Source organism: Anastrepha obliqua, chromosome 2 (genome assembly GCF_027943255.1).
Source record: "Anastrepha obliqua isolate idAnaObli1 chromosome 2, idAnaObli1_1.0, whole genome shotgun sequence".
In the NCBI taxonomy this organism is placed as follows: domain Eukaryota; kingdom Metazoa; phylum Arthropoda; class Insecta; order Diptera; family Tephritidae; genus Anastrepha; species Anastrepha obliqua.
Genome location: NC_072893.1, coordinates 5,563,582 through 5,590,790, shown reverse-complemented (window position 1 = coordinate 5,590,790; position 27,209 = coordinate 5,563,582). Strand labels below are relative to the sequence as shown.

Genomic DNA, 27,209 nt, shown 5'->3' with positions numbered 1-27,209 from the left:
ATATTTCATTCGACACATTTTATTTCTAAAATCCTCACAGATACCTCACCCTAGAGGTATTTTTACCAATCAGCTGATTGATGCAATGATTACTTTGACATTGATGTGACATTTTTGTAAGGCGTGAGTGCTGCAGCAATCATCTGGCAATATTTCTATATTTTGTGGTATTTATATTCGTTCGAATAGTAAGTTTTGGTAAATTTTTCTGCATTAATAAAAAGAAAATAAATTGTAATGTGTGCAAATTAAAGAACATGAAAAATTGCAATATTTCAGGGTGAAATCCGTGCAATAAATAAAAGCTTACATAAGGATATTGCAGTGAGGGCTGCATGAGTAGCCAGAAGCACCCCAGATATTGCTCTTAAAATAGTTTGATCTCACTTGCACTTACAAAAGAATTAATATTTTGAAAAAATGCGTTCCCGAAGTAATTCAGGCGTCCGCCTGGACTATTACCAGCGAATTGTGCATCGTCTCATCATGGCACATCAAGAGCCAGTAACTGGATTATTCCCAGCTTCCAATATTAATTCTCATGCTTGGATTCGTGACAACGTCTACTGTATTCTAGCTGTATGGGGTCTTTCAATGGCGTATAAAAAAATTGCCGATCAAGATGAGGATCGTGCAAAGTGCTATGAATTGGAGCAAAGTTGCGTTAAGTTAATGCGGGGTCTGCTGATGGCAATGATGAATCAGAAAGATAAAGTAGAACGATTTAAAATGACACAAAATCCACTGGACTCTTTACATGCAAAATATTCGAGTAAAAATGGACAGCCTGTTGTCGGTGATGGGGAATGGGGTCATTTACAAATTGACGCAGTTTCTCTGTATCTATTAATTTTAGCACAGATGACTGCATCTGGATTGCAGATTGTTTTTTCTCTGGACGAAGTATCCTTTATACAAAATTTGGTATTTTATATAGAATCTGCATACTGCATTCCAGATTATGGCATATGGGAACGGGGCGATAAAACAAATCACGGTAGAACATTTATTTAAAAACGAAAAGCCTTTGGTAACTGAATATTTCCCCACAGGTGAGCCGGAACTAAATGCTAGTTCAATTGGCATGGCCAAGGCAGCCCTAGAAGCAATGAACGAGTTGGATTTATTTGGCGCTCGAGGTGGCCCGGCAAGTGTTATACATGTTTTAGCTGATGAAGCTCACAAATGTCAGGCTGTTTTGCAATCCATGTTGCCTCGTGAGTCAAACAGTAAAGAGCTTGATTCGGGTTTACTTTGTGTAATAGGATTCCCGGCGTTTGCGGCTGATGACCCGCAATTGATTCGTAACACAAAGGATGCCATTTTGTCTCGACTTCAAGGAAAGTACGGCTGCAAACGCTTTTTGCGTGATGGTTATCGTACTCCCAAGGAGGACCCATCTCGATTGTATTACGAACGTTGGGAACTGCGCATGTTTGAAAACATCGAATGCGAGTGGCCTTTGTTTTACTGTTACCTAATACTTTTCCACGCTTTTCAAAGTGACAAATTGGCAGTCAAAGAATACGCTGATCGCCTTGAGGTAAAAATTGAAGACTAGATGGCTAAAGTTTATCGAGTGTACTAGTGTTATAAAATTATAGAAAATCATGGTCCGAGCAGATGATGGAACTTTACTTATACCAGAAAGCTACGCAGTCCCACATGATTTGGTTTCGAACGAGTATCAACATCCCGGCTCGCAACAACGTGAAGTTGTCGGCAGATGCCCATTCCTTTGGGGTCAATCTCTATTTATATTAGGTCGACTGCTGCAGGAGGTATTGAAAAATACAAATTTTCATGAGATTGTAATGTATGTTTACATGTACTTGCGTTTATATATGTTTGTTCACAGGGCTTCTTGGCGGTTGGAGAATTAGATCCACTTAATCGACGTTTAGGTGCTCAAAAAAAACCCGACGTTGTTGTACAGGTGGTAATCATAGCTGAAGATAACGAAATACGTGACAAATTGACTGAACATGACTTGCATGTACAAACGATAGCGGAAGTAGCTCCAATCGAAGTACAACCGGCACGAGTACTTAGCCACTTGTACACCTATTTGGGCCGTAATCGCAAATTAGGATTAACTGGACGTAAGTCTCGAGATGTGGGTATTTTGAGCACAAGCAAATTATACTCACTCAAGGACCGTATTTTTGCGTTTACGCCACAAGTAAGTTGATTGTTTTTTACATCTTGCAATATATAAAAGTTACATAGAGAATTTTAACCATGAATCGTCATTTGAATAATGTGTGTGAATTTAAAATTCCTTGAAAGTCGATTGCAAATAACACATAATATTTTTCATTGAGAAGAGAGTTGATATATGAATTCCAGACTTGTATATATGTATGTACATACATACATTTATATATAATATAAAAATGCCGATTCATTATTTACTTATTAAATATTATATTTTAATAACAATTTATTGCATTATTGTTTACGTTAGTTTGTTGACTTGAGTCGTTTTTATATCGCATCTGATAATGAATTAATGATTGACATCCTGAAAGGAGAGATAAATTTCCTAAAGTCCGCTTGGGATCTACTGGGTCGTCCCTTAGTGACCCTAGTATTGAGAAAAATTCACTTAGGTCGGTTAATTACTATTTGTATATTTTCTTTAAAATGGTTTATGCTGTTAGAAACTCTTTTTTATGTATCACATACATATTTGTTTATACTCTACTTTCCTCAACATACATCTGTACTTTTATTGTATTACACCATTGCCACAATGTGTAGGGATATATTAACATGTTTACGTTTTTTAGAACAATACCGCGTAGATCTTCATAAATACATGTAAAAGCAAGATTTCACTTAAAGCTCTAGCTGTTAATGAGACATACAAGTTTTGATTGGGTTTCGACATTTTTTAATCATTTCGTTTCGCATATTCTAATTGTATTCATATTATATTATGTTGTAACACTATAACCTTAAACACAGTTCCTAACAAAATTTCAAAGCTTGCTTTTACATACATAAATATTGTAATTTTTCCCCCCAAATTTAAATAGTATCTTATGATACTTAGTTTGCTAACATTTGCATAAAATAAGGATTCCACATTTTTTTAGAAAAGTAGTTACTGCATTCAGCATATACGATACACCCGAAACATGCATTCGCAAATCCCACTAAAAAAGAGCATCTCTCGTTTAGACTTTCAGAAAAACAAAAACAATTAAGCAAGTGATACATTTAGTCAGCACCGAATTTTGAATACCCGCGCACATTTTAGTAAAATTTAATTTGGGTTGGCTGTTAATTTTTGGAATGAGAATTTTAGGTTGTAACAGTAGATGGATGGATGGAGAATTAGTCTTAACATATTAGTTTGATGAAAAGGAAATTTCTCGGCTGTAGTGATCGATATCTCGTAAAGTGTCGATCAAACAATTTAAAGTTTCAGCTCGTTGTCATGGTGACATTTCACACTAAAAAATTCGTTTGCTGTTTTTTGTTTGTTCCTTGCAGTTGTGAATTACAGGGTGTTAACAATGGAAATCGACAAAGAGAAAATTCGGTACATTTTACAGTTTTTCTTTGATAGAGGTAAAAATGCCAGACGAATACCAGGCCGCTGAAATTGTGGATGGTGTTTCAGATGTCGATACTGTAACAGCTAATTACGTGCAATTTCGGTTGCGCCTTGATTCAGTCATTTTTGATGGTAAAGAAAATGTTGATAATGCCGATAAAATCACAGAAATACTCGAAATTGACTGGCATGTTAGAAGTAGTAGTATCGCCCTGAAGCTAAAGATCGATCATAAAACAGTTTTAAACCATTTGCGCTAAAACAATGGATTTCAGTAATATTTATGTCAAATCTAAATGAAGTTTGGGTTTTTTACTTATACATTTTTTGTGTTCATAATTTGAATCTTTTTTAATGTTAAATGGGTTATTGACCGATTTCGCCTATTTTCCATACCAAACTACCTTGGACAAAGGGCAGTCTGTGCACCAAGTTGCAATGAAACATATAGTTTTTGGTCGAGTGTGTGCACGATCACAGACATGGCCCCACCACTTCTCTCATTGTGCTGTTACATATGACCGTTATGTAAATTAAATTATGCACAAGTACGGGTAGAACAAGCGTAAAGATTTTGATTACATAAATTATATTTGTTTAGTCTTTTAACGTCCGGTAATAATTTTTTTACAACATTTCATCACAAAACATACATTTGAAATTAATTTGCTCGTCTTTCATCAACTAAATGCTATCAAATCAAATTGGAATGAACATGATCGCAGAATATCGACTTTGAAGAGTACTACACCACTCGTGATCCCGACCTGCTTGCTAGCAATTTTACAACAAATTTAGCTTTCTTAACAAACAATTGGCGGCACATGTTAGGAAGACCTACCATAACTCTAATGGCCACACATTACATGCTAGGTAACTACATAATATCTTTCGTACAAACATAAGCAACCATTTAATTACAGATATGTACATATTTATGCACTTCTCAATAGTATATTTGTATTCGCTTGCACGAAACCGCATAACCGTATATCAATATTCACACTTCGAATGCATTGCTTTATAATAATATATGCCTTTTAACATACATACATATTTAGTTTTTTTGAATTTACAAAATTTTGTAGATACATATGTATGTATGAATATTTATCGTCCGGTAAGGGAACTACTATATTTTTTTATAAAGTGTTTCCGTTATCTAAAGACTCTAGTATTCCATGCATGCTATCTTAAATTAGCGATGATATTTTTATATACGTATGTTGAGTTAATTCTCTGCTCTTAAATTAGTCATTCAGCGTACAAATACTGTATATCTTCGATTAATTTGTCACCTTAAACTGTTTATATAATATTATTATTATACGGAACAATTTGCGTCACAAATTGTACTATGTATTAGTACCTACTCTAAAGAGCTCTTACTGAACCTCGAAACGTAGGCATTGTTTTCTGGCACGGGAATACCCCATTACAACACAGGCTATCATCAGCCTTCTTCTTGAATGAGTTGGTTGTGAAATATGTTATAAATTTTGTTTTGATCCCCGGAAGCAGGGACATCCCTTAAAATATGCTACAGTCGGTAAGCAAGGAGCTCCGGGAACTATCAATTATAAAATAAGAAATGTTTTCTACGCTACACGACGCTCTAGCTTAATTAGTTTGATAAGCATGCGCCTGTGTTGCTATTCAAGTAATGGAGAGACCTTGCTAAGGTGTTGTTGTAACAACATAAGAATCACCATTCATGTACGGTGAAAGCTATTCGAGTGACAATCCTTGGCCGAATATAAATTCAAGTCGTTCCGGTAGCGTAGAACCGACTGTCGTGGGAACACCTTGCTAAGATCTTCGCACCCTTTTCGAAACAATATAATATTTTGAAGGTTTACTTAATACAGCAACAACGGTTTTCTATGTATTTAACTGTATTTATTCAACAGCACTTAACTATAGAAACGAGGCTCTAACTAGTACATCTAGGCAACGTATGTATGTATGTACATACAATTGCCAGAAAAAGTATCCAAAAACTATACACAAAGAATTGGAAGCAACATTTAAGAAATTCATTGTAAAAAAAAAACTAAAACATTTTAAACTTTTATGAGAAATGTTTAGTCAGTAATTTTTCAACAATTTCTATACATTTTTCCTAAGTGCATCTTGAAAAATTAAATTTCACAAAACGTTAACAAAAACTTCACTTCAACGAAGCAGTATTCGTACATTACAATATACGGTTAAAGTATTCATATTTAACAAAAAAAAAAGTTGTTAGTAACTTGTGGGATAACCTTTCCGCTTGAGGACTTCCGCAAGTCGTTGTGCCATGGAATGGACCAATTTAGAAGTATCCTCTTTGGTAATTTTGCCTATTCATTCATTATTACGTTTAAATCCCAGAAATGCTCAATGGGATGGAGGACTGGAGATTAGAGCGGGGTTCGCAATTGATGATTTGTGTTACACACATTATATGCCGAATGCTTGGGATAATTATCATGCGTAAACCAGAAATAATCACCAAGCTCCAACTGTTGAACTTTGCATCATACTAGTCTTTAAAATATTTAAATAAGAAAATGTATCCATTATGGACTCTATAAAAACAAGTTTGCCAACTCCTTGCGCAGCCATACACCTCCAGACTATCACACCTCCCCCGCCATACTGGAGGCTTGTTAACATACTCGTTTGCAAAATCCATTCGTTTTTTCTGCTGATTTCGGATATGTACGATTTTCAATGTGCTACATGTGCGCGATACCCATCTTTTTTAAGCATTTTACGTACACTATCGTCGTGCACATGCTTGCCAAAGGAATTTGAAATATTTTTACTTATTTGAGAAGCCGTAATTCGAGGAATATTTTTCACTGATTGCAATATGGTTCGTTTTTCACGTCCGGTCAGCTTGCTAGGTCGACCAGAACGTGGGTTTGACACAATTGAACCAGTTGTATTTTATGTTTGCACGACATACAGCCCAGAAACTCTTCCTATGATTTGCCCAATTTCGCGGAAAGATTTGCCTTCCTTTCTAAGTTTCAGGATAATCTTTCTCTCGCCAACACTAGTTTCCTTAGTTTTGAGGCCCACCGCTATTTTTTGTACACAAAAACTTTGAAATAACTCCAAAGTAATGTAGTCACAGCAAACTCAATTGCAAACTTAAATAAAACCGTTATTGGGTATGAATATGCCACTGCATACTGTAGGGAATCCCTTTTTTTGTGTTTGTTTGGTAAACTTTAATTTTTAAAGATGTACTTAGAAAAAATTTAAATTTCTTAATATGTTGCTTTCATTTCTTTGTCTACGGATACTTTTTCTGGTAAGTGTATGTATAAGTATATTGCATGCATCATATAAGGATAAAGATTTCTGCAGAGGTTTGCACATGTAGAGATGCGCATATATAAAAAGCATCTACATATATGATGCATATATGAACATCTCCGTAATAGTATATTAATAGTAATGGTATATTAATTGCTGAAACGAAGGATTATGGGGAAAATATTCAAAGACAGAACAGTAACTCTACAAAATGTTTTCGTGCAATGTATCCATCCTGATAGAATATTCAGTAGAGTGTAGAATGATAGAATTATGTTCTAACTTCTTCGTGGTTCTCTATCAGGTTCCATGTGCAGGCAGAAAGTGTGATCGAAAAGTAGTAATTATTTTCGAACAGCCGAAAATATGTTCCCAATAGGCTCTTGCTAATTTGGCATACCATATGTTTACTCAACATCCCAATGCCCCTACTTACATAGCTAACATAACTACTTCATCTAGTTTCGACAAAAACCTAGTACTTACTCATTTACACAGTATTGTATAATAATTAAAGGGCATTTTCCACACAACAAACAAGTACTTGATTGAACATTTAATAAATTTGCATTCCATGTTTTGCTTTATTTCACGTATATTGACTAATACTTATATTTGTAGTCTAATTGTGTGTCTTCTATGCATATGCAGTTTGTATATATTGCACATTTGCTGCAAGAGTGTCATAACTCAAAAAAAGATAAAGATATCGTGAAAAACGACTTCGAAATTGTCAATTTACTACTAAGTTAAAGTAAAGACGTATTCTCTTCTAATGGAATACTGGTATAGATATTGTTATTAATTTTTTACACAGCACAAAACGAGAGGTGCTTTTTGGCTTATGATATTCTTGCGGCAAATGAGCGATATGTGTATAATTGGACAAATAAATATATCTTCCTTCGTAAATATGCACATTTATGTAGTTAATATGATAAGATCGGACTAGTTATTTTGAATTTTGTATAAAACTAAATAGGTGCCCACCCCGTTCATACGGAAAATGCAAGTTTTTTAAATTATTAATAACAGATATTCAATAACAGATATTCATTCGCCGTAGCCGAATGGGGATGGTGCGTGATTACTATTCGGAATTCACAGAGAGAACGTTGGTTCGAATCTCGGTGAAACACCAAAATTAAGAAAAAAAATTTTCTAATAGCGGTCGTCCCTCGGCAGGCAATGGCAAACCTCCGAGTGTATTTCTGCCATGAAAAAGCTCCTCATTAAAATATCTGCCGTTCGGAGTCGGCTTGAAACTGTAGGTCCCTCCATTTGTGGAACAACATCAAGACCACACAACAAATACGAGGAGGAGCTCGGCCAAACATCCAAAAAGGGTGTACGCGCCATATGGTTCTTCCCTATTCGCTTCTTTAAATCTCCCCAAAGGTTTTCAATGGAGTGTAGTTTGGGTGACTGGCTTGGCCCATCCAAAACCTAGGCATTATTTTGTAAAAACCATTCACGTACTAACATTGAGGAGTATTTTGGGTCATTTCTTTCATAAAAACCTCTTCAGTGAAGACAGAAGTGCAAGCTTCGGTACAGATTTTTCCCTCTATCCAATCCTGCCTATTTGGAAAGATTGCCCTAGCACGACCCTCAAACTCTAGTTTGCGGATAGAGAGATCTGTTCGAAGTTCGGAAAAATGCTACCATGTCCCTTGATTGCCTCCAGAGGCCAACCTCCTTCAAACTAATTGCACTTTGAGCTGCGATGGAAATAACGTAAAAGTCGTTAGGAAGTAAGTGCAAAACGACATTCATGGCAGCACTGGGGCAAGTTTTATATGCTCCAGTGATGCCAGTGCATGCAATCCTTTGCACCCTCCCCAGTTTAGTGATATTATAGCCCTTCCGAAGAGATTCCAACCAAACCAGACATCCATACATTAGAATTGGCAAAACCACTGCGTTGTACATCCACAACGCGACCTGTAGCTTGAGACCCCATTTTTTACCGTACATAGATTTGCTGGAGTAAAGGCTATACTGGTCTTCTTTCCCCGATTTTCAATGTGTAGCTTCCAATAGAGTTTGGAGTCAAGTATCACTCCAAGATACCTAACTTCCGAGGAAAGCGGGAGAACGTGGTTGTTTAATTTGGGAAGTTGAAAGGGTGGAGGTTTATATTTTCTGGTAAATAGCACCAGCTCCGTTTTGTCAGAATTGATTTGGCGCACTCTCCTACCTTAACCCCACACTTATTTAGCATTATCAGAACTTCGTCAATAGCAACTAGCCAAAGTAGGGGTGAAAGGACACCAAAAGGGCTTAAGGGCATTTAAAGGGCTAACTACGCTGTTAAAAACAACAACAAACAACAAGGGCATTTACAAGAAAATTTTTGGACCGTCCGACTTAGTAAAAATGCTAGATTACAAAATTACACTTTATGAAAATAACCGAATCTGTAAATCTGTAGAATCGATTATTAAAGCAGCGTGCCTATTTTATTAAAAAAAAACAGGAAGTTTGTTATCATAAAAAATAGAGTAAAAAGACAAAGATTTTTCAGCTTTAAGTTCAAAGTAGAGGTGCCAGAAACTAAAGAAAAGATAACAACATAAATACCCCAACGCAGCAAATCAGAATGCAACAAAATGCAACTGCTTATGGTTACGGCGAAAATCCTAAATTCAATTGGTCTCTACAGCTATGGTTATGACTACGGAATTATGCCATGGCACCTGTAATCGATTGCAGTGTTGCCCATATGTTGGTTCGACCAGCGAATTTATGGCGTTATGCTAATAACACCACTACTTTGAGCTTTAATTTGAAATCACTTTTCTCATCAAATCCATTTCTATCTTGATTGGTAAAAAAAAAATTCTCATTTCGATGAATATTCTCAATTATTTAAGTAAGTACTAATAAGATGTCAAAAAACCTTAAATTTTATTCTTGTTTGAAGTAAAATCTCAGAATTAGACTTGAATCTACATATACATACACACATCCCCGGTCCTAAAACTCTAAATCGCTATTTCCCACATATTTCAATGCATGCATACACTCACACATTTTTAAATAGATGCTTACTTAGTGGTGTTTTCTTTTCCCGAATTTTTCTTGTTCCATTCTCGTATGAAATGCGCAGCATTTTCTTAATGTCATCATATAATGAGGGGACACTTTTTGAAGAAAAGAAAACACTGTACATAATATTTACTAATACTACTAAATACATATGTATGTATATATAAACCATTTCACTAACCACCACATTTTCACTAACTTAATTTCGTTTTCCATTAAAAATATAAGTTCTAATTCAACTGAAATGTTTCATACAGATCAAGATAAAATACCATTGGCCATGATTCAGACAATGCGTAAGCTCAAGTCAGGATATATTAATGGCACGCGGGTGATGTTGGGCAACCTCAAAGATTTTTTGAATACTTCGGCCATCACAGATCTAAGTTTTTTGGGAAGCACCGAAGATGGTTACCCCGATCGGTTGCATCCCGATGTGCAGGCATATTTAGACGAACACTTGTTACGCTCGTTCAGTCACCGCGGCATGATGAAGCTCCACGGTGCACACTTGCGGCCACGCCAATTGCGCAGGCGTATGTCTTGCAAGGGCGCCATTAAAAAGACACGCTCGATCAATGTTGACTGTAAGTATAAACTGATTAAACGTAGGTATACAAATTTTACTTATCAATTTGTCTATTACTATAGCTGACAATCTGGGGATGGAAGGTCCAACACCATTATCCGAAAGACGTCTTTCTTCTATAGTGCCACCACCATGGCTTCAAACAAATGCAGCGAGCAATGTCAGTGTTTTTGCCACCACACCAGAGGAAGGTCCTAATACAGCAGTAGACCCGTTGATTCGTGAAAATATCTATCCCATTGACCCACATCATAATCGGTCGGCTATCGAACGTCGCAGTGAGTTTACAAGACAACAAGAAAGTTAGTAGTGTTTTTAGTTCTATTAGTTGAAGAGTGTTTCCGAGAAAGCAATGATTTTTACATATTTAAGGATGATTGGCATTGGACCACAAATTCAAATGTTTTAATTTTTCTCATTTACAGTCTGTCTAACAAAAGCGTGATCGGCAAAATTTAAACTTAGATTTCCGTTATAAAAAAATTTAAATGCTGCGAAATTTGTTAGTTTCGTGAGAAGTTTAAAAGGCACATGTTGTTTTTACAAAATGAATTCCGCGCATTAAAAACGATTTGAAGCAGTGTTCCTATGTACACACCCCATATGTCCAAAAATGTCACGTGTATCTGCAACAAAATATTTGAGAAAGTCGAACATGTTCATAAATAAATAGGTGTAACGGTACATATATATAATTGGGGCTTGGTGTTGTTCCCCAAATGGAGGGACCTGCAGTTTTAAGCCGACTCCAAACGGCAGATATTTTTTTATGAGAAACCTTTTCATGGCAGAAGTACACTCGGAAGTTTACCATTGCCTGCCGAGGGGAAACCACTTTTTTATTTGATGTTCATGCATCGAGATTCGAACCTACGTACTCCGAATTCCGAATGGTAATAGGTGCAACGGTATACCTAATTTAAAAGCGTTGATGACGTCCGCGGACGAGACCCAAAACAAAGTACCTCTCCAAAGCAAGAACTTATCGCTGCGTGAAACAGAAGTAGTTTTAAAGAAAAGTATTGTTAATGTATCCAAACACACGGTGCGATGACGTTTACGTGTAGAAAGACGTCACTTTCAGAGCATATTCAAAAAAAATAGCTGCTCTCACTATCGCATATTAAAAAAGACTTGCATGGGTTACCCGAAATCCAGCACGGAATTGGGCAAACGTAATATTCACGGATGAAACTTCCTCTTGGGCGAATAATTCCATACGTCGATTCTGGTATACTGCTGATAGTCGACAACTTCAACGAATTGTTAAACTTCCAATTTAGTTTCATGCTTGTGGCAAAAAGGAATTGAAATGTTGGTTTGGCCTTAACAGCCGCCTAATGCCAACCCTATTGAAAATGTTTGGATAAGAGTTAAGCAAAAACTCAAAGGAAAAGAAATACCATATGGACGCTCAAACAGTTATCAAGGCAAATTCAACTGAAAGTAACGTAAAGTATAACTCGGAGATGTGCAGCCATTACAGCTATGGGGTGAATATATTGCGTATTATAAATATAAGCCCATACAATGTAGTCTGTTTGAATCGAATTTGTCAAATAGTTGCCAAATTATGGCGGTCACGATTTTGTTAGATAGACTATCATTTTATAGTTCAAACCACGTTAATCGATTTTAATAACCATTTCCATTTGAGATATTGTTGTGGTTATATTACATCAGCAGAAAATATTTCCCATACATTGGGGAATGCTGAAGTGGCTGATTGTAAAAAACCAAAACTGAAAGTCTACAAATGGGTTGAGCTATATTTTAAATGAAAAATCACGGTTCGGTTTAAAGAGCTTTAACTGTAACTTGTACATTTATTTTATTATTTTGTATTATTTTAATTTATTTAGTTATTATACATATATAATATTTCGTGAATGTGGAATGCCATACTTTGGGGTCCATCGAGAAAGTTAGTGTTTTTTCGGAACCCAGTTTTTAGTTAAGATTTTAAATAGTAATTATTTCCTTAATTTTTATAGCTTTTTAACTGTTTCATTTATATTTTGAGTTTAATTTTTCAATTAATTTTTGTTTTTGATTTGTTGTCGTGGTTTTGTGTTCTGATTTGTCGCTATGATCCTTGTGTGTACATCAGTACAAGCTATACCAAAAATTCTCGTTCAACGCCATCGCACGGACACAAATTTCGCTGACACAGAAGTAGAAGAATTAATTGCAATGCTGCGGGAGACGGAAAATCTTGAAGAACAAGGTGATATTTTGCAATATCTTGTGGACACTCAGGGTTTGGACTTTAATACGGGTAAGTTAAAGTAACGTATACTAATTAAATATTATGCTTTATTCAATGTATGCACTGCAATCGATACAAATTATTCCCGCCCACGAGCACCAACATACTTGCATACATATACATATATTTTTGCATACTTGCACACGAAAAAGGTATAGGAAAATGGGAAATAAAGACGCTGCCAGTGCAGTTTAAGCGCGCACATACATATTTTTGTACATACATACATGGAGCATTACCGCATACGAACTTCATTTAACTTCTTCCCAGTTTCACAATAAACATCTGACCCAATTTCCTCCTACCAATTATTTTAAATTCGGTTATTGCTTATTTGAACTCCATTACTGTTTATCTGTATCTATAAATCTTTTTATATTAATTTGAACTTCTTCAATTTTTTTCTCTGTGAAAACTTTAATCACTAGCTGGCTTAGGTTTGAAAAATAAGGACTCTGGTAAGTGGTAATAATTCTTATTTTTATGATAAACATTATTTGAACACAGCTATTCCTTTGTTCCGGCACCTTCTAAATGCATACACTCACACTTATGTGTTAATATGTATATAAATGTACATACCGAAGTAGATTAACTCACTATTTCAGAAAGATACTTAATCAATCAAAGTAATTCAATTTATTAAGACTCCCTCCTTTCCCCATTCCTTACACACTGTGGCTTTTTTCTGTAAATAAAAAAGGCTTAGGTTAATCCAAATCACTGCTACTTCTGTCTTGTGATAGAGGTGCATCCGTTCAAATATTTATTTACATACATATGTATATATAATCTGCACAGAAGGTGAGCTCCTTTCATTGACCTTTATTCGCATGAGCCTCACAAATACTATTGAGCTGGATTTTAGAAAAATAAATAAAGCGGAACAAATGCCATTTTGCTATTTATCTAAAGAAGCTATGGCTATGCACTAGGGCGGTTGTTTGTAAATGTGTGAATTTTCATATCTACATACACACATACATATACACTGTATTGTAGATACCTTAGCTTTGTTCAGAGGCTAAACATTTTGAAAAATAAAAATTTAAGTATATGTCCATCACCTGCATTCAGACGCGTATATGTGCAAATAAATATTATTTATTTATTTTACGACTTCATAAAACCATGTACAGCCGTTGAAAAATACTTAAGAACGATGCGTCGGCAACCATATATGCGCATCTTTTATCGAGTACGGTGCCGTAACGGTACTTTTTGCGATTCAATATATTTGCTTGTATCAAATTCATTGAAATGCCTTTTATTTATCTATTTCTCTTAAAAGGTTATCATTGATTTTTAGCGTTTTAGTTAGAGTACTGATATTTTTGTGAAAAATATACTTAGGAACGATTCGGTCTTCGTCCAAAATTTGGTGAATTGTTTTCTGTTTTATATTGTAACTGGTAAGTAAATAATAAATAAGTATCTGGAGTATTCTTACATCACTTTACTTTAGTTGAAACGATTCACAAATTTCGAAAGAGAAATCATGGAGTTGCAAACGACCGGATTATCCTACAGTGCTATTTCAACACAATTAAACGTTTAAAAAACGATGGTTTTTATTGCTTTGAAATATTTTTCTGAGTAAAAAACAGCAGGAAACGTTCCCAGAAAATTATCCGAATCACACTTTCGTGTTGCAAAAAAGTTTCTCGCAGGCAATTTGATCACTGGTTTGGGTTGAGCATCTTCGAGTGCCGACTTAAATCCAATAGAGCATCTTTTGAAGGACGTAAAAAATGCACTCAGTACACAGAATATCACAAATGGGTTCTGTTATATTATTTTGAAAAGGCTAAAGCAGTTCTGTTGCACGTTGTAGAGGTTTAACAATGTCAATGCAAAGGTGCTATGTAACAGTAATAAAGCAAAAAAGATTTTCTACAAAATATTGTATACTTTTCTCTTTCGCCTGCATTTTTTATTTTGCTTCATTCTTAAGTATTTTTGTCGAAGGATTTTCGAATTGATTAACTTTTCTACATTGAAAACTTTTAACTTTTCTACAAGAGAAAACTATGTTTTTTCTTAGGTAAAAAGACTGATACAAATTAAAAGCATTTTAAATTTATAAGATAAAACCTACTATGCAAATATTAATAATATTTTATTAAAGAGTTTCAAATGGAGAGAACTACGTATCGTTGCTAAGTATTTTTCAACGGCTGTAAAACCAAAACTACATCAGATACATGCCTTTGAGCAGTATTTAATACTAAATAACAATTAAGCTGCGATTTATCATTGCGTGAGCGACTAGTTTTCGAAAAAAATTTCAATAAATAACAAATTTTCCAAATTTAAGGGGGTCTTCTGGTCTCGAGGCCCTGAAATGAAGGGTTTTTTTGGGGATTGATTGTGACAAATCCTGTGAATTTTAAAAAAAAAATTTTTTTTATTTTAAAGGTACATGTCTTGGCTTTTAAAAAATGGTTTTGACTTTGAAAAAAATTAACACCCGCGACCTTGAAATGGCGCTGAAGACGTCCACCTCCAAACGAAACAGGTCTCCATTCTGGTCACGGTTTTTCCACCTGGGTAATCAGAAAGCAAAAATTAGATATGCGTTGTCTTCAGAGTTGCCCTGGTTAAGTTTTCCCGTGACAGATTTTTTTTTTTTAAATTTTTTTCAAAAGTTATGCAACAATTTGCAAAAAAAAATTTTTTTTTGCTCATTTTTTGAACTTTAAATGGAATGAAAAAAATTTTCAAAAATCGTACACGGGGAAACTTAGCGGTAAGTTTTCCGAACCTTTTAAGACCAAAACCATTGAAATCGGAGTATAACTATATTACTATGAAAAGTGTGACCAAAATGCTTAAAAAACACGATTTTCGGGGAAACGCGTTTAAAGATAAAGTTTATGATAAAACGGCCGGAGGAGGGTACACTTCGGTGCCCAGAAAAATGTGAAAAAATGCGATTTTCAAAAAATCATTTCTGTGGCGTTTTTTCGATTTTTTTTTTTCGCTGGAGACCAGAAGACCCCCTTAAATTAAAAATTTGCCAAATTTAAATTAAAAAAATTCCAAATTTAGATAAAATAGATACTTTCCATAATTGGGCTCTGTTGTAGCCTGTTTCTGTAAGAAATCGACAAAATTGTCTATTATAATAATGTCAAATCGACTCGATCCAAATTCTCGATTGGTCGAGAAAAAGTGTTTCTGTGAGCGTTATAGTGTCCACACTCATCGACAAAATTGATAGACAAATCGTATGCCCGTATGTACGTAAAAAACAGCTGATTTCATTTGTTTACATATTTACAAAATACATCGGTTTGTGTAAGGCTGATAGATTACCAGGATTGGCCATGAGCCATGGTAAAAACAAAATTGTGAGAGTAGTGGTATTGGCACCAACGTAAACGTATTGACACAATGAAACAACGATCTACGATACTACGGAACGGAACGGTGGTGAGAATCCTTATATGGGGCTCTCATTACTTTATTCGAATCAGCTGACACGGAACGTACGTTTATGTTGGTGAGTGTGAGCCCCATAACTTCGGCTTGGGTCAGTGTTTTCTTGTATCGACATAATGTTCCCATTCATATTTTTTACATACCTACTTTTCACTTTTACTTTGCTAGCTTTTGTTACAAAGTTTCACATATACATATAACAAACAGAAGCCCTTTGAATTGAGTATTCGTACTGAAATAGTCAGTTGACTAAGGCGGCTGTCGATCAATTCGACCCTACAACAACAACCCCACAACGAGTGAGAGTGACGTTAAATTGACTATTTCAATCGACAATAGGTACAGAAACGGGCTACTAACATATCGTTGTTATTTAGTTGACCTTAGCTGTAAATGCGCTTAAACTTTCGATTGTGTATTGAAATGCTCTAACTCGCCTTCGATGAGCAAAGCGTTTGCTTTCTTACATACATAATTATACACATACCCATTATGCATACCACTTAAAAGTAACAGATTTCAGAACTAATAATAAAAATTTCTGTCATGATAACTATCGTAAGTAAAATTAATATCAAAATGCACATTCACAGCTTATTTTTCGATACGATTTTTGAGCCACTTCAAACACTTCATTGTAGGAAAATTCAATGCGCTATAAGCAAGCATACTCACAATTTTTTTGAAGTGAAAACTTCTTTAGAATCGTTGGGAGTGATTTCAGACTCGATGAAACGAAAAAAAGCGACACTCTTGGCTACGAAGCGTTATATTATATGTTGATATAAACGTAGCGACGAACTAAATAACTTTTAGGCCAGCGCCGACAGCATGGCGCGATAGCCGAGCGGCTAGCAATGTGAGCTTCCGATCCAAAATCTTTGGTTCGAATCACAAGAAAAAAATTTTTTTTATACAGTTATTTTATTTTATTTTATGATATGTTTATGAGGAGCTTTTTTTCATGGCAGAAATACACTGCCATTGCCTGCTGAGGGGTGAGCGCTATTAGAAAAATAGTTTTCCTTAATTTTGGTGTTTTCACCGAGATTCGAACTGACGTTCTCTCTGTGAATTCTGAATAGTAGTCACGCACCAACCCATTCGGCTACGGCGTTCGTTTAATTTTACTGATGCAAAAATGAGGAAAAATATATGAATAAAGTTTGCTTACTGTTTACACATTTTCCTAAGGTGACGGAGAACCAAAAAAAAAAGTCGATTTTCAAACAAATACGAGTGCATATGTGTAATTGTGTTAAAGTTTCGGTCACGCCCCAGCAAAACCTGCGTGCATATGTGTTTGTAACATTCAAAAAAATGTAATTGTGTGTAAAACCCTTAAGGTCGCCTATTGATGGAATGTATGTTAATGTAAGTGTAGGCATAGTATAAGATACACCCAATAATGTAAACGTAGAGTAATGCTAAGAAGAGATGTAGTATTAAGTAAAATAAGGCAACCCTAAATGACAAATGGAAGAAAGAATAAAATGGAAGTCACTTCCGCTTGGATCGTAAAAATAGCCAGTCGTTTTATTTCTATCAGAATTTAATCGTGAGCCATCCGGCTTTAAAATATCTGGAAATACCCTCAATTTACATGTGTTAGAGTTTCGGTCACGCAGGTTTTGCTGGGGACGCTCATAAAGCAACCGCGTGTGTACTTTTATATTCGTAAATATTTTCATTTTTAAATATTTACCGCAATTATGTCGAAAAATAATGCAGAAAAGTGTTGTGAATATCGACAGAAAAAAAATCAATAAATAGCATCACGGAATTCATTCACGAAAATTTAATAAAGTATACACCAGAAGTATCGCGGATATTTAGAAAAGATTACAATAAAGTTCCAATGATTTTAAGTGGCGATTTTAACGTAAATTTTGCATTGGACACAGCGGTTCCTTTAATTGACGTTCTCAATACAACATTCAATTTAAAAATGTGTAACAATCGCACTGAATCGACAACACGATCAAAAACAAACATTGACGCGGTATTTCAAAGATATGTTGACAACATCGAAACCAAAGCATTTGTATCATATTTTAGCTATCATAAGCCACTCGTATCATTTGTTGACATTGAAAACATTGAGGATGAATAATAAAATGAAGAAAATAAAATATGAACTTTATAGCAATATTATAATGAACCTATAATTATCCCGCTCCTAATGCTGCTTTCGTCTCATTCTCTCTCAGTTTGTTTTACGGAAGGTTTCACTTCTATCGCGTCTAACCGTTAGACTGGTATTTTTTTTTTTTAATTCTGACTAAAAATTTAATACTATACTGTAATGAAAATTTATTGATTTTGTTTTTAAATTTGCACAAAGTTTGAAAGTTGGGTGTATATGGATTTTGTAGGCTTATAAGTGTTTCCGAAGCACTTTTGGAAGCACATATGTACTTATTATTCAGAATTTAATGATATATTTTAAATTCCTTTTGGGCTGCCCTGGTATTAGTGTAAAGTATCTAGCCAGCTTGATGTATGCACATTTGAGGTTTCCTTATTTTCATTTTCGATTTCAACCCCTTATAGCTCTAGAAGTTGAAATGTTATAATTTTTTCAATGTATGTATAAAAAAATCATATTTAAAAGGCAGTTTTGTAATTTTTTTTTGATTTAGCATTAATTGATCTAAGTGCATTCCAAATGGTTTTTGATAATTTGTGCTTTTTAACTTAGAATTATGAACAACATATCGCTTAATTTCAAATTTCAAAAAATATTCACCAAACAGGTTAAATAATGAAAATGATATGAAGAATGAAGCTGAATGAAAAAAACTGTACAACTGCTAAGTTTGCATACTGAAAACGAAAGTCATTACCACCAGGCACACTTTTATCATTCCACTGTGAATTTAAAAATATAAGCCAATTTTCTTTAAATTAAGTGGTTTGGTTTTTATTTCTGCTATGACAGTCAATTCATGTTCATTCATGCTTCCCAATACCAAATTCACACTTCTCGTTTTAACCGCTGTTGTTGTTGTTGCGGTAACAAGAACATTTCCCATACATGTACAGGAAGTGCTGCTGGAGTGACAGTCCTTGGCCGGATATATAGTAAATCCGGGTCGTTGCTCTCAAAATAAAAATTTAAATTCATTTAAAAAATCCATATATTAGTTTGGGAAAAAAGAAATACATTATTTATACGGTAGATGGCTGTAGTAATCGATATCTCGTAAATTATCGATGAAAAAAGTTAAAGTTTATGTTTGTTGCCAAGGTGACATTTCACACTAAAAAATTCTGTTATTGTTTTTTGTTATTCCATGCAGTTGTGAATTACAGGGTGTTAACAATGGAAATCAATAATGCGAAAATTCGGTACATTTTACTATTTTTCTTTGATAAAGCCGAGAAATTGTGAACGGTGTTTCTGGTGCCGATACGGTAACAGCTAATTACGTGCAATTTTGGTTTCGCCGATTCTGTTCAGGCATATTTCATGTCAAAGAAAATGTCGATAACGCCGATAAAATCACAGAAATAATCGAAATTGACCGGCATTTTAGTAGTTCTAGCATCGCCCAGGAACTAAAGATCGCGCAAAATAAAAAAATAATAATAGATTTCTTTTTCCCCAATCTAATATTTATTTATTTACTTTTAAATTTCTTTTATAAGAACTCAGTTCATACCTCAACAAAACCATATAAAGCAAAGTTTCGAACTTTTTATAAAATTTGTAAAAACCAAGTATCCCATTTTGTAGCTCATTGAATTTTGATGCCAGTTTCGAGTAGGTTAAAAATCACACTGATTTTTGAGAATTTTTCTCGGTCGCGGTCTTGTGCATTTTCTCCTACTCCACCACATTTTTTTATATGGCAGAAAATACCCAATACCCACCGTCTGCAGAAAAACTTGTCAAAAATCAACGCGATTTTTGAGCCACTTGAAACTTGCACTTTACTACACCGAAATTCGATGATCAATAATACTGACTACGCGAAAATTTTCTAAAAATTCTGTGCAAAAAGTTTGAAATTTTGTTAAAAATTTGCCGAATTTTTACACATTTTATACAAAGTTAGAAACTTATAACGAAATAATAATTAAAATGTAAATAAATAAATAGTCAAAACTTGTAAAAACAGTATATGGTTTTTGTTGTAATATGAACTATATTTAAATAAGTAGTTAAAATGTATCAATATGTGGCGTACACTTTATTTTAACGCTGACTGTACATGGTTCATTTATGACATACCTACACAAACACATACATACATATTTCTAAAATATTTTCTAACTTAACCAACTTTAATTTAGCACCAATCATACATCTCGTTGTTAGTTATTAAACTTCTTCACTACTATTAGAGTTTCAACAACGTTCGAAAGCTGTATCCGCAGTTGTTGCTTCGAAAGCAAAATCATCTAAACCTTCACATACAAATAATGCACACAATTATGTTGAATTATTTTTCATGCCGTATAAATCTAATAAATATTTTCTCTATCTCTTCTCTTTTGCTTTCAATGTTTTACTTACTTATGTGCGCACCTGCTTCTTAATTATGTAAATGTATGTAATGGCATGTAACATCCTATGATCGCTGCGATGTGACCCAAATGCTTTTACTTTTTCTTAACATGAACCCACTAATATCAACATATGTATGTATTTAACTCCCGAAACGAGCGTCCTCGTGTTTGCATATATGTATGTATGTATGTATAATTATATGCATGTGTGTACGATCTCCTTATTGGCACTGAACAATGAAATGGGCATACGCGCCTATGCTCCTCTTTGTATTTGCGTACATGTATGTGTGTGCGTATGTATGTAAATGTGTCAACATGTAATGACTAAAAAAAAAAGATGTTGAGCCTGAGGACGCGGACGAAGGTATTGCAATTGCCTCAGTTGCTAAAGACGAATTAGGTGAAAATGCTGAACTCCTGCCAACTGTTATCATTGAGGCAACTCACACTAATTCTTCACTTCTTCCATCTGAAGGGATGCTGGAGGAGGGTCGCGTCGTTACGGTGCGTGATCTCCTCAAAGGCCTCTACGAAAAGGCATGTCAACAAAAGCTGTGGGGTCTCGTGCGTCACACTGCCGGTATGTTGGGCAAACGTGTGGAGGATCTAGCCAAGGCTGTAACCGATTTGCTTGTGCGACAGAAACAGGTATGGTCAAACAAATTTTGATAATAAAATAAAATTTTTCAAAGGAAAATGCAAATTCGTTTAATGCTTTACCAAATCTTCAAATGTATTCAAGTTTATAGATATACATATTTACTCCGAATTCTTCCATTTTTTAAACTATATAGGTGACCGTAGGAATGCCACCAAACAATGAGTACACAATTACCGCACCTTTGCCAGAGGTTGAGTTGCGTCAGCTGATTCATGACGTAAGTTTCAAGACCTGCGTATGTAACTATGTGTGCTTTTCTTTTAAAACTGCACAAATCTTTTGCCATAGACTTACGGCGACGATGAGAGTACAGCTATGTTGACTCAGGAACTAATGGTGTACCTGGCTATGTTTATACGCACCGAACCGCAACTTTTTCACGAAATGTTGCGCCTGCGTGTCGGTCTCATTATTCAGGTAATGGCTAAGGAATTGTCGCGCACACTTAACTGTGACGGTGAAGCAGCCTCCGAGCATCTACTTAATCTGTCTCCATTTGAAATGAAAAACTTACTCTACCATATACTTAGTGGAAAAGAGTTTGCTGTTAGCAGTGGTGAGTTATCCCCTTGGCTATATTCTTTCCATTGAGCAATTTTTTTTGTTTTTAGTCGCACGTGGTAACCTTTCAATTGTAAGCTGCAAGTCAAGTCGCGTCAGCAAGAAAAGTCAAATTGGTTTGGGCGAACAAGAGGGTGATGATGCGCTTATAGCCACGATCGATGATCGCCAGGGTCAATGGTTGCGACGCCGCCGTTTGGATGGTGCTCTTAATCGTGTGCCGCGTGATTTTTATTCTCGAGTTTGGAGTGTTCTTGAAAAGTGTCAAGGTCTGGCAATTGAAGGACGTATACTACAGCAAAGTTTGACACAGGAGATGACACCGGGCGAACTGAAATTCGCTCTAGAAGTAGAAACCGCACTTAACCAAATACCACAACCAGAATACAGACAGTTGGTGGTGGAAGCTCTTATGGTTCTCACATTGATGACAGAACATAATATGGTTCCTTCTTTGGGCGGCATAATCTACGTAGAGCACCTGGTACACAAGGCCAATCAACTCTTCCTAGAGGATCAACGCAAAGTTCAAGGGGATGCCATGCTGTGCTGCGCCAAATCCAAGGAGGGCAAAGACCAACAGGCAGCTTCTGGTATGCTATTGTGTGGCGGCGCTGCCTACATCTGTCAACATTTATATGACAGGTAAAGTTGACAAAATATTCAATATCTAACGCTACACTACATTAATTGTTCTATTCCATTTTTATATAGTGCACCCAGTGGTAGCTACGGTACAATGACATATATGGCCCGTGCTGTTGCACTTGTTCTGGACTGTGTCCCCAAACATGGAGAAATGGAATGTGTAATAGCTTAAGTCGCTTCGCCGATATTTGGGAACAGAACGCGTATCATCCAATATTTTGCTCTTTAGAATACAATTATTATTAGTCAGACTTACTGCACCGCAGTTGTTTTTTATTTTCCGATACGTTTATGCTAATATCTTCGAGTTTAAGAGTTAAAAGATTTTTAACTAATTATTACACGTATTCGAAAACTACTTATAATGCTCGTAAAACCGTAGGATATTTCAAATGGAGTCATTTGTTATCGACAATTTTCTGACAGGGAGGAGCATTCTTATGACACCATAAATGTATTGATATTCACTGTTTTAGAGGAATTATTGAAATAAAGTTTATTTGCAAATGTATTCCAACCCGGTCTTTCCAAGTTTTCACAGATTTATTGCAAAAATAAGTGTTTTTAATATATTGGGAAGTGATTAGGTTTATAAACTTCGTGCTCGACAATTTGGGCTGTCGGATTGCCTAATGTATAAATTGGAACTGGAAGCTATAAGCAATAAGTGGTTAATTCGGTATTATAATTTTTTTCTTTTTTTTCTGTTAAATACATTTTGGAAACAAATAAAGAGAACTTACGTAGGTTAACGTCATAGCGTTGTTTTTTTCTTTGACAACATAATACATTCAATAAGATCTTAAATCTAGCAATAACCACGGTCAGGTACACGGCGTCTTGGTGCACATTTTATGATATCATCAACACGTAGTATCATCTCGGCGGCCTCTGAAGCAGACATCAATACCTGGCGTTTAACAGCAAATGATTCCGTGATTCCGAGTTCCTTCATATCGCCCACTTTGCCCTTTTCCATGTCTAAACCAATACTAGATTTACCCTGCGCGTGCGCCGCACGTAACTCCGACACTAGCTGTGCTGAATCATAGCCAGCATTGTCGGCTATGGCTGTAGGCAATGCCAGTAAAGCCCCTGCAAAGTATATAGTATTAATACGACGGAAGCTATAAAGGCGTTAATATTAACTTACTGGCAAATGCTTCCATTGCGATCGCTTCTTTGCCTGCGGTTTCACCTGCTTTTTTTAGCACAGCATTGGCCATAAGCGCTTCAGAACAACCGCCCCCATAAACAATACGGGATTCCTTAACAGTAGCGGCCAACACGCATAGTGCATCGTGCAACGAACGATCAGCTTCATCTATGATTTGCTGTGTTGCACCACGTATCACAACTGTACAGGCTTCGCCCAATTTTACACCGCTGAATCGTAAAAGTGTGTCCTCACCGATCATTACCTGCTCGATAAGATCACATTCGCCCAATTTGACCAGCGCTGGATTTTCAAAAGTCGAAACAATTTCACCACCTGTAACTAACGCTAACCGTTCGATTCCATCGAAGTCTGCATGTTCAATTGCCATAACGCCTGCGTCCGCGAACAATTGCTCCGGGTAATTGTAAATGAGTTGGCGATTGATGAACACGTTACAATTGTGGTTAAGGATCTTCTGTACCTTATCTTTCATTTTTTCCTTCTCAGCTAGTTCAAGATCCGCTATCTTTGCTAAGGAATCAACTTTGATCGTACTTCCGAACACTTTGATTTTGTCTGTGTCCATAGGTGTATTCGCAATGAGAATTTTCGCTTTTTCAATCTGAGAGTTTCAACCAATAAATTATTTATTAATTCAAACGTAATAAAAAGTGTTACGGGACATTCATGGAGTCATGTAATTGTACGAGTCTTACATATAATTGATGGTATTGTTTCAGCATCAAACTCGTCAAAATGGCTGTGATATGGCTTACTTATGCTACATAATTCACAACCATCTCGACGCGTTGATACAAAACATATTTTTAATAACTTTGAAAATTATTCTAATACATATAAAAGTAAAACTTACCCGCTGAGGTTGATGCACCCCTGGCTTTTTGTCTAAGAGGAATCCGTCATCTAAAAATGAGTCATCTAATGTACCTCCCCTCTTTTTTATTATTTGTATTGCATGCAATTCTCCAGAGCCTTTAAGTCGCAAAACAGCATCCACAGCCAATTTTGCAAAAAACTCTTTGTGTTGATGCAAAATTTTTGATGATAATGTTGTTCTGGCAATGTTCATTAAATCTTCTTTAAACTTCTCATCATTTGCAGAGTTATCTTGGGAAGCTTCTATAAGTGCTTCACGTGCCACTTGAGTAGCCAAACGCCAGCCAGCGATAATAATTTGTGGGTGAAGTTTTTGTTCGACCAGTTTCTCAGCTTCACGTAAAAGTTCCGCTGCAAGTACTGTCACTGAAGTAGTTCCATCTCCAACTTCTTCATCTTGTACACGTGACATGTCCACCAATATTTTCGCCGCAGGATTATCTACACCAACTGCACGTAATATGGTGGCGCCATCATTTGTGACCTCAACCTGACCAGCATTGCGACCATGAGCTACTAGGATTTTGTCCATACCTTTAGGTCCCAAAGTGCTCTTCACGAGATCACCAATAGCAATAGCACCAATAAAAGATGACAAGCGGGCCATTTCCGCTTTCTCCTCTTGAGCCTCGCTCTTCAAGACACGCACAGGATTTAATGACATTTCCTGCAAATAAATATTTCGTAATTATAGAATTGCCTGCGAAATATTTTGTCGATATAGAATAGTAAAATTTCAAGATAACCTTACTTTTTTTTAAGGTTGGATTGGTAAAAAGCAAATAATTAACGAGAAAATCGGTATCTTTATTTTAATACAAAGTTTATGAAAACCTATTAAGTATAATTGTTTTTCCCTCACGTCGCGTAACTCTTCCAGTTCACAACTTCAACAAAATTTACATATATTTCCAGAAGTTTCCTAATTACCAATTATTACGTTATTTCAAAACAATGACAATAATTATATTTTTAAGGTTTTTATTAACACGACCATGACATATGGTCAATACAATCTGCACGTGGATTCATAGAGTACGTTAAATGATAGGCCTCATGTTTTAGATCTCCAGCGATGCGTCTGCTAGGGAAACACCCGGCATTATTTACAAGGTTTTTCTCTAAAGCGCTCTAACAGAATATAATAACTTTAGCACACATTTATTCTCAACACCATAAAAGAAAGTTTTTAATTAACTTTTCATAATATTTAAGCCTATTCTCACCATTTTTGCGACTTTTAAAGTTTCCGTCTGCAGCAACACCCAAAAAAGACAAATGGAAAAAATAAAAATGGCGAATGAGTCAATGCTCCTCACGCGCGATACATACAAACAATCATTACTGGAAGTGTTGCATTTCAAAGAATCTTTCTACGTTGGGTTCATTCCTATCGCATATGGTTTAAATAAATTTTAATGCACATGATGCATGTGGATATAGAAAGTTTACTTGAGTGTTATTTTATTATTTATATGTATTATTCAACACACAAACACAAATACTATCAGAGTATCTTCATACATAAAAATATAATACTTTTTCATGCTTTTACAGTTCTTTGTAAAATGGGTTTCAAAATGTTCACGCCAACATTTATCAAAAATTGAGTGAGAACTCGTCCGATAGAATGTGTTGAAATCGAAGAGTATAATATAAAAGCAAGGTCTTCGCGAAAAAATTATGTTCGATAGATCCCTATGCATTAGAGAGAATGCATCCTTTTGAAGAATTACCACTGTTTAATATAATTCAAAATTATATTTAATAAATTTAAGCCTCACCTAGTTGTGTTCAATTAAATTTATAGTTTTGAAAACGTCTCCAGAAAACTAAAAATGAATTTCTAATCGGTGTTACCGTAATGAAACTCTGCCATGTTTCAATTATCAATTTTCTTTGGCATGCAACAGCACCACAGATATTTTGGTTACAAAACTTTTACGAGAACATTTGGAACTCATTTTTTACGATGTGTGAAGACCTCAATTGTTAAATCTTTTATTTTCACAGATAAAAATGCAACATTGTATTAAGGTATTGCCACCTGCCACATTATTGTCGAATAGCAAAGCTTTCATAATTCCACTAGTCGTAATGCGTTTATTAAAAGAAGTGATAAATCTAGAATCTAAAAGTCTAATTTAATTCATATCTTCACTTGAAAATAGGACGTTTTCCAAAACGCCTGTTGCTTTGTATTCGAACAAAGTTCCACGTTCCTAAACGCAACCCTGAAATCTTTGACGATGATCGTGTTCCTAAAAGTATCTTTGATGTTCTCAATACGCAACAAAGAGGAACCAAGACATCATTAAAAAAGCTGATGCAATGTGTGTACATGTACAAAGGAAATAATAGCGGAAAACGAAAAAAGGTAATTTTTAATGAAATTGTTTTATCATTCTAAGATAATTTTATGTATGTAATATTTAATTTTTAATATTCAAAGTAAATAAAATGTTCCAAAACGTCAACAGGGCTGCAAAACATAACTTTACAATTTATCAATGTTTTACTGATGCAATTTATAGATAC

The 27,209-nt window shown here is 35.3% G+C and overlaps 2 protein-coding genes across 13 annotated transcripts; one reads left to right on the top strand and one right to left on the bottom strand.

Moving 5' to 3' along the window:
* Positions 1-82: 82 nt before the first annotated feature.
* LOC129238743 (probable phosphorylase b kinase regulatory subunit alpha) lies at positions 83-23,126 on the top strand. Of its 11 annotated transcripts, none has more exons than XM_054873903.1 (16): positions 83-188; positions 280-997; positions 1,053-1,543; positions 1,605-1,781; positions 1,859-2,182; positions 4,291-4,438; positions 10,183-10,512; positions 10,577-10,792; positions 12,688-12,792; positions 13,212-13,241; positions 21,083-21,145; positions 21,221-21,393; positions 21,540-21,623; positions 21,695-21,962; positions 22,018-22,612; positions 22,682-23,126. In XM_054873903.1, exons 2-16 carry the CDS (start codon positions 421-423, stop codon positions 22,785-22,787), a joined length of 3,687 nt encoding a protein of 1,228 aa, XP_054729878.1. In that variant the 5' UTR covers positions 83-188; positions 280-420; the 3' UTR covers positions 22,788-23,126. The 11 variants fall into 11 exon arrangements, with proteins under 11 accessions (XP_054729878.1, XP_054729875.1, XP_054729874.1 ...); XM_054873900.1 differs by having other exon boundaries at positions 12,625-12,792; XM_054873899.1 differs by having other exon boundaries at positions 10,577-10,816; positions 12,625-12,792; positions 21,695-21,959.
* On the bottom strand, positions 23,123-26,008 carry LOC129238744 (T-complex protein 1 subunit beta). Of its 2 annotated transcripts, XR_008581806.1 has the most exons (5): positions 25,898-26,008; positions 24,649-25,338; positions 23,769-24,396; positions 23,359-23,710; positions 23,123-23,269 (listed from the first exon to the last, which is right to left on the bottom strand). XR_008581806.1 is itself a non-coding variant. In XM_054873906.1 (4 exons), exons 1-4 carry the CDS (start codon positions 25,898-25,900, stop codon positions 23,424-23,426), a joined length of 1,608 nt encoding a protein of 535 aa, XP_054729881.1. In that variant the 5' UTR covers positions 25,901-26,008; the 3' UTR covers positions 23,123-23,423. The 2 variants fall into 2 exon arrangements, 1 of the variants encoding a protein (XP_054729881.1); XM_054873906.1 differs by having other exon boundaries at positions 23,123-23,710.
* Positions 26,009-27,209: the final 1,201 nt, after the last annotated feature.

Excerpts from the sequence above, each read along its gene's own strand:
- LOC129238743 (XM_054873894.1), top strand. The coding sequence starts at position 421 with ATGCGTTCCCGAAGTAATTCAGGCGTCCGCCTGGACTATTACCAGCGA. Across the intron at positions 998-1,052 it reads GGGCGATAAAACAAATCACG|GTGAGCCGGAACTAAATGCT; the intron begins GTAGAACATTTA and ends ATTTCCCCACAG. Across the intron at positions 21,394-21,539 it reads TGCTTGTGCGACAGAAACAG|GTGACCGTAGGAATGCCACC; the intron begins GTATGGTCAAAC and ends TAAACTATATAG.
- LOC129238744 (XM_054873906.1), bottom strand. Across the intron at positions 24,397-24,648 it reads GGGTGCATCAACCTCAGCGG|ATTGAAAAAGCGAAAATTCT; the intron begins GTAAGTTTTACT and ends TGAAACTCTCAG. Across the intron at positions 23,711-23,768 it reads CGCAATGGAAGCATTTGCCA|GGGCTTTACTGGCATTGCCT; the intron begins GTAAGTTAATAT and ends TATACTTTGCAG.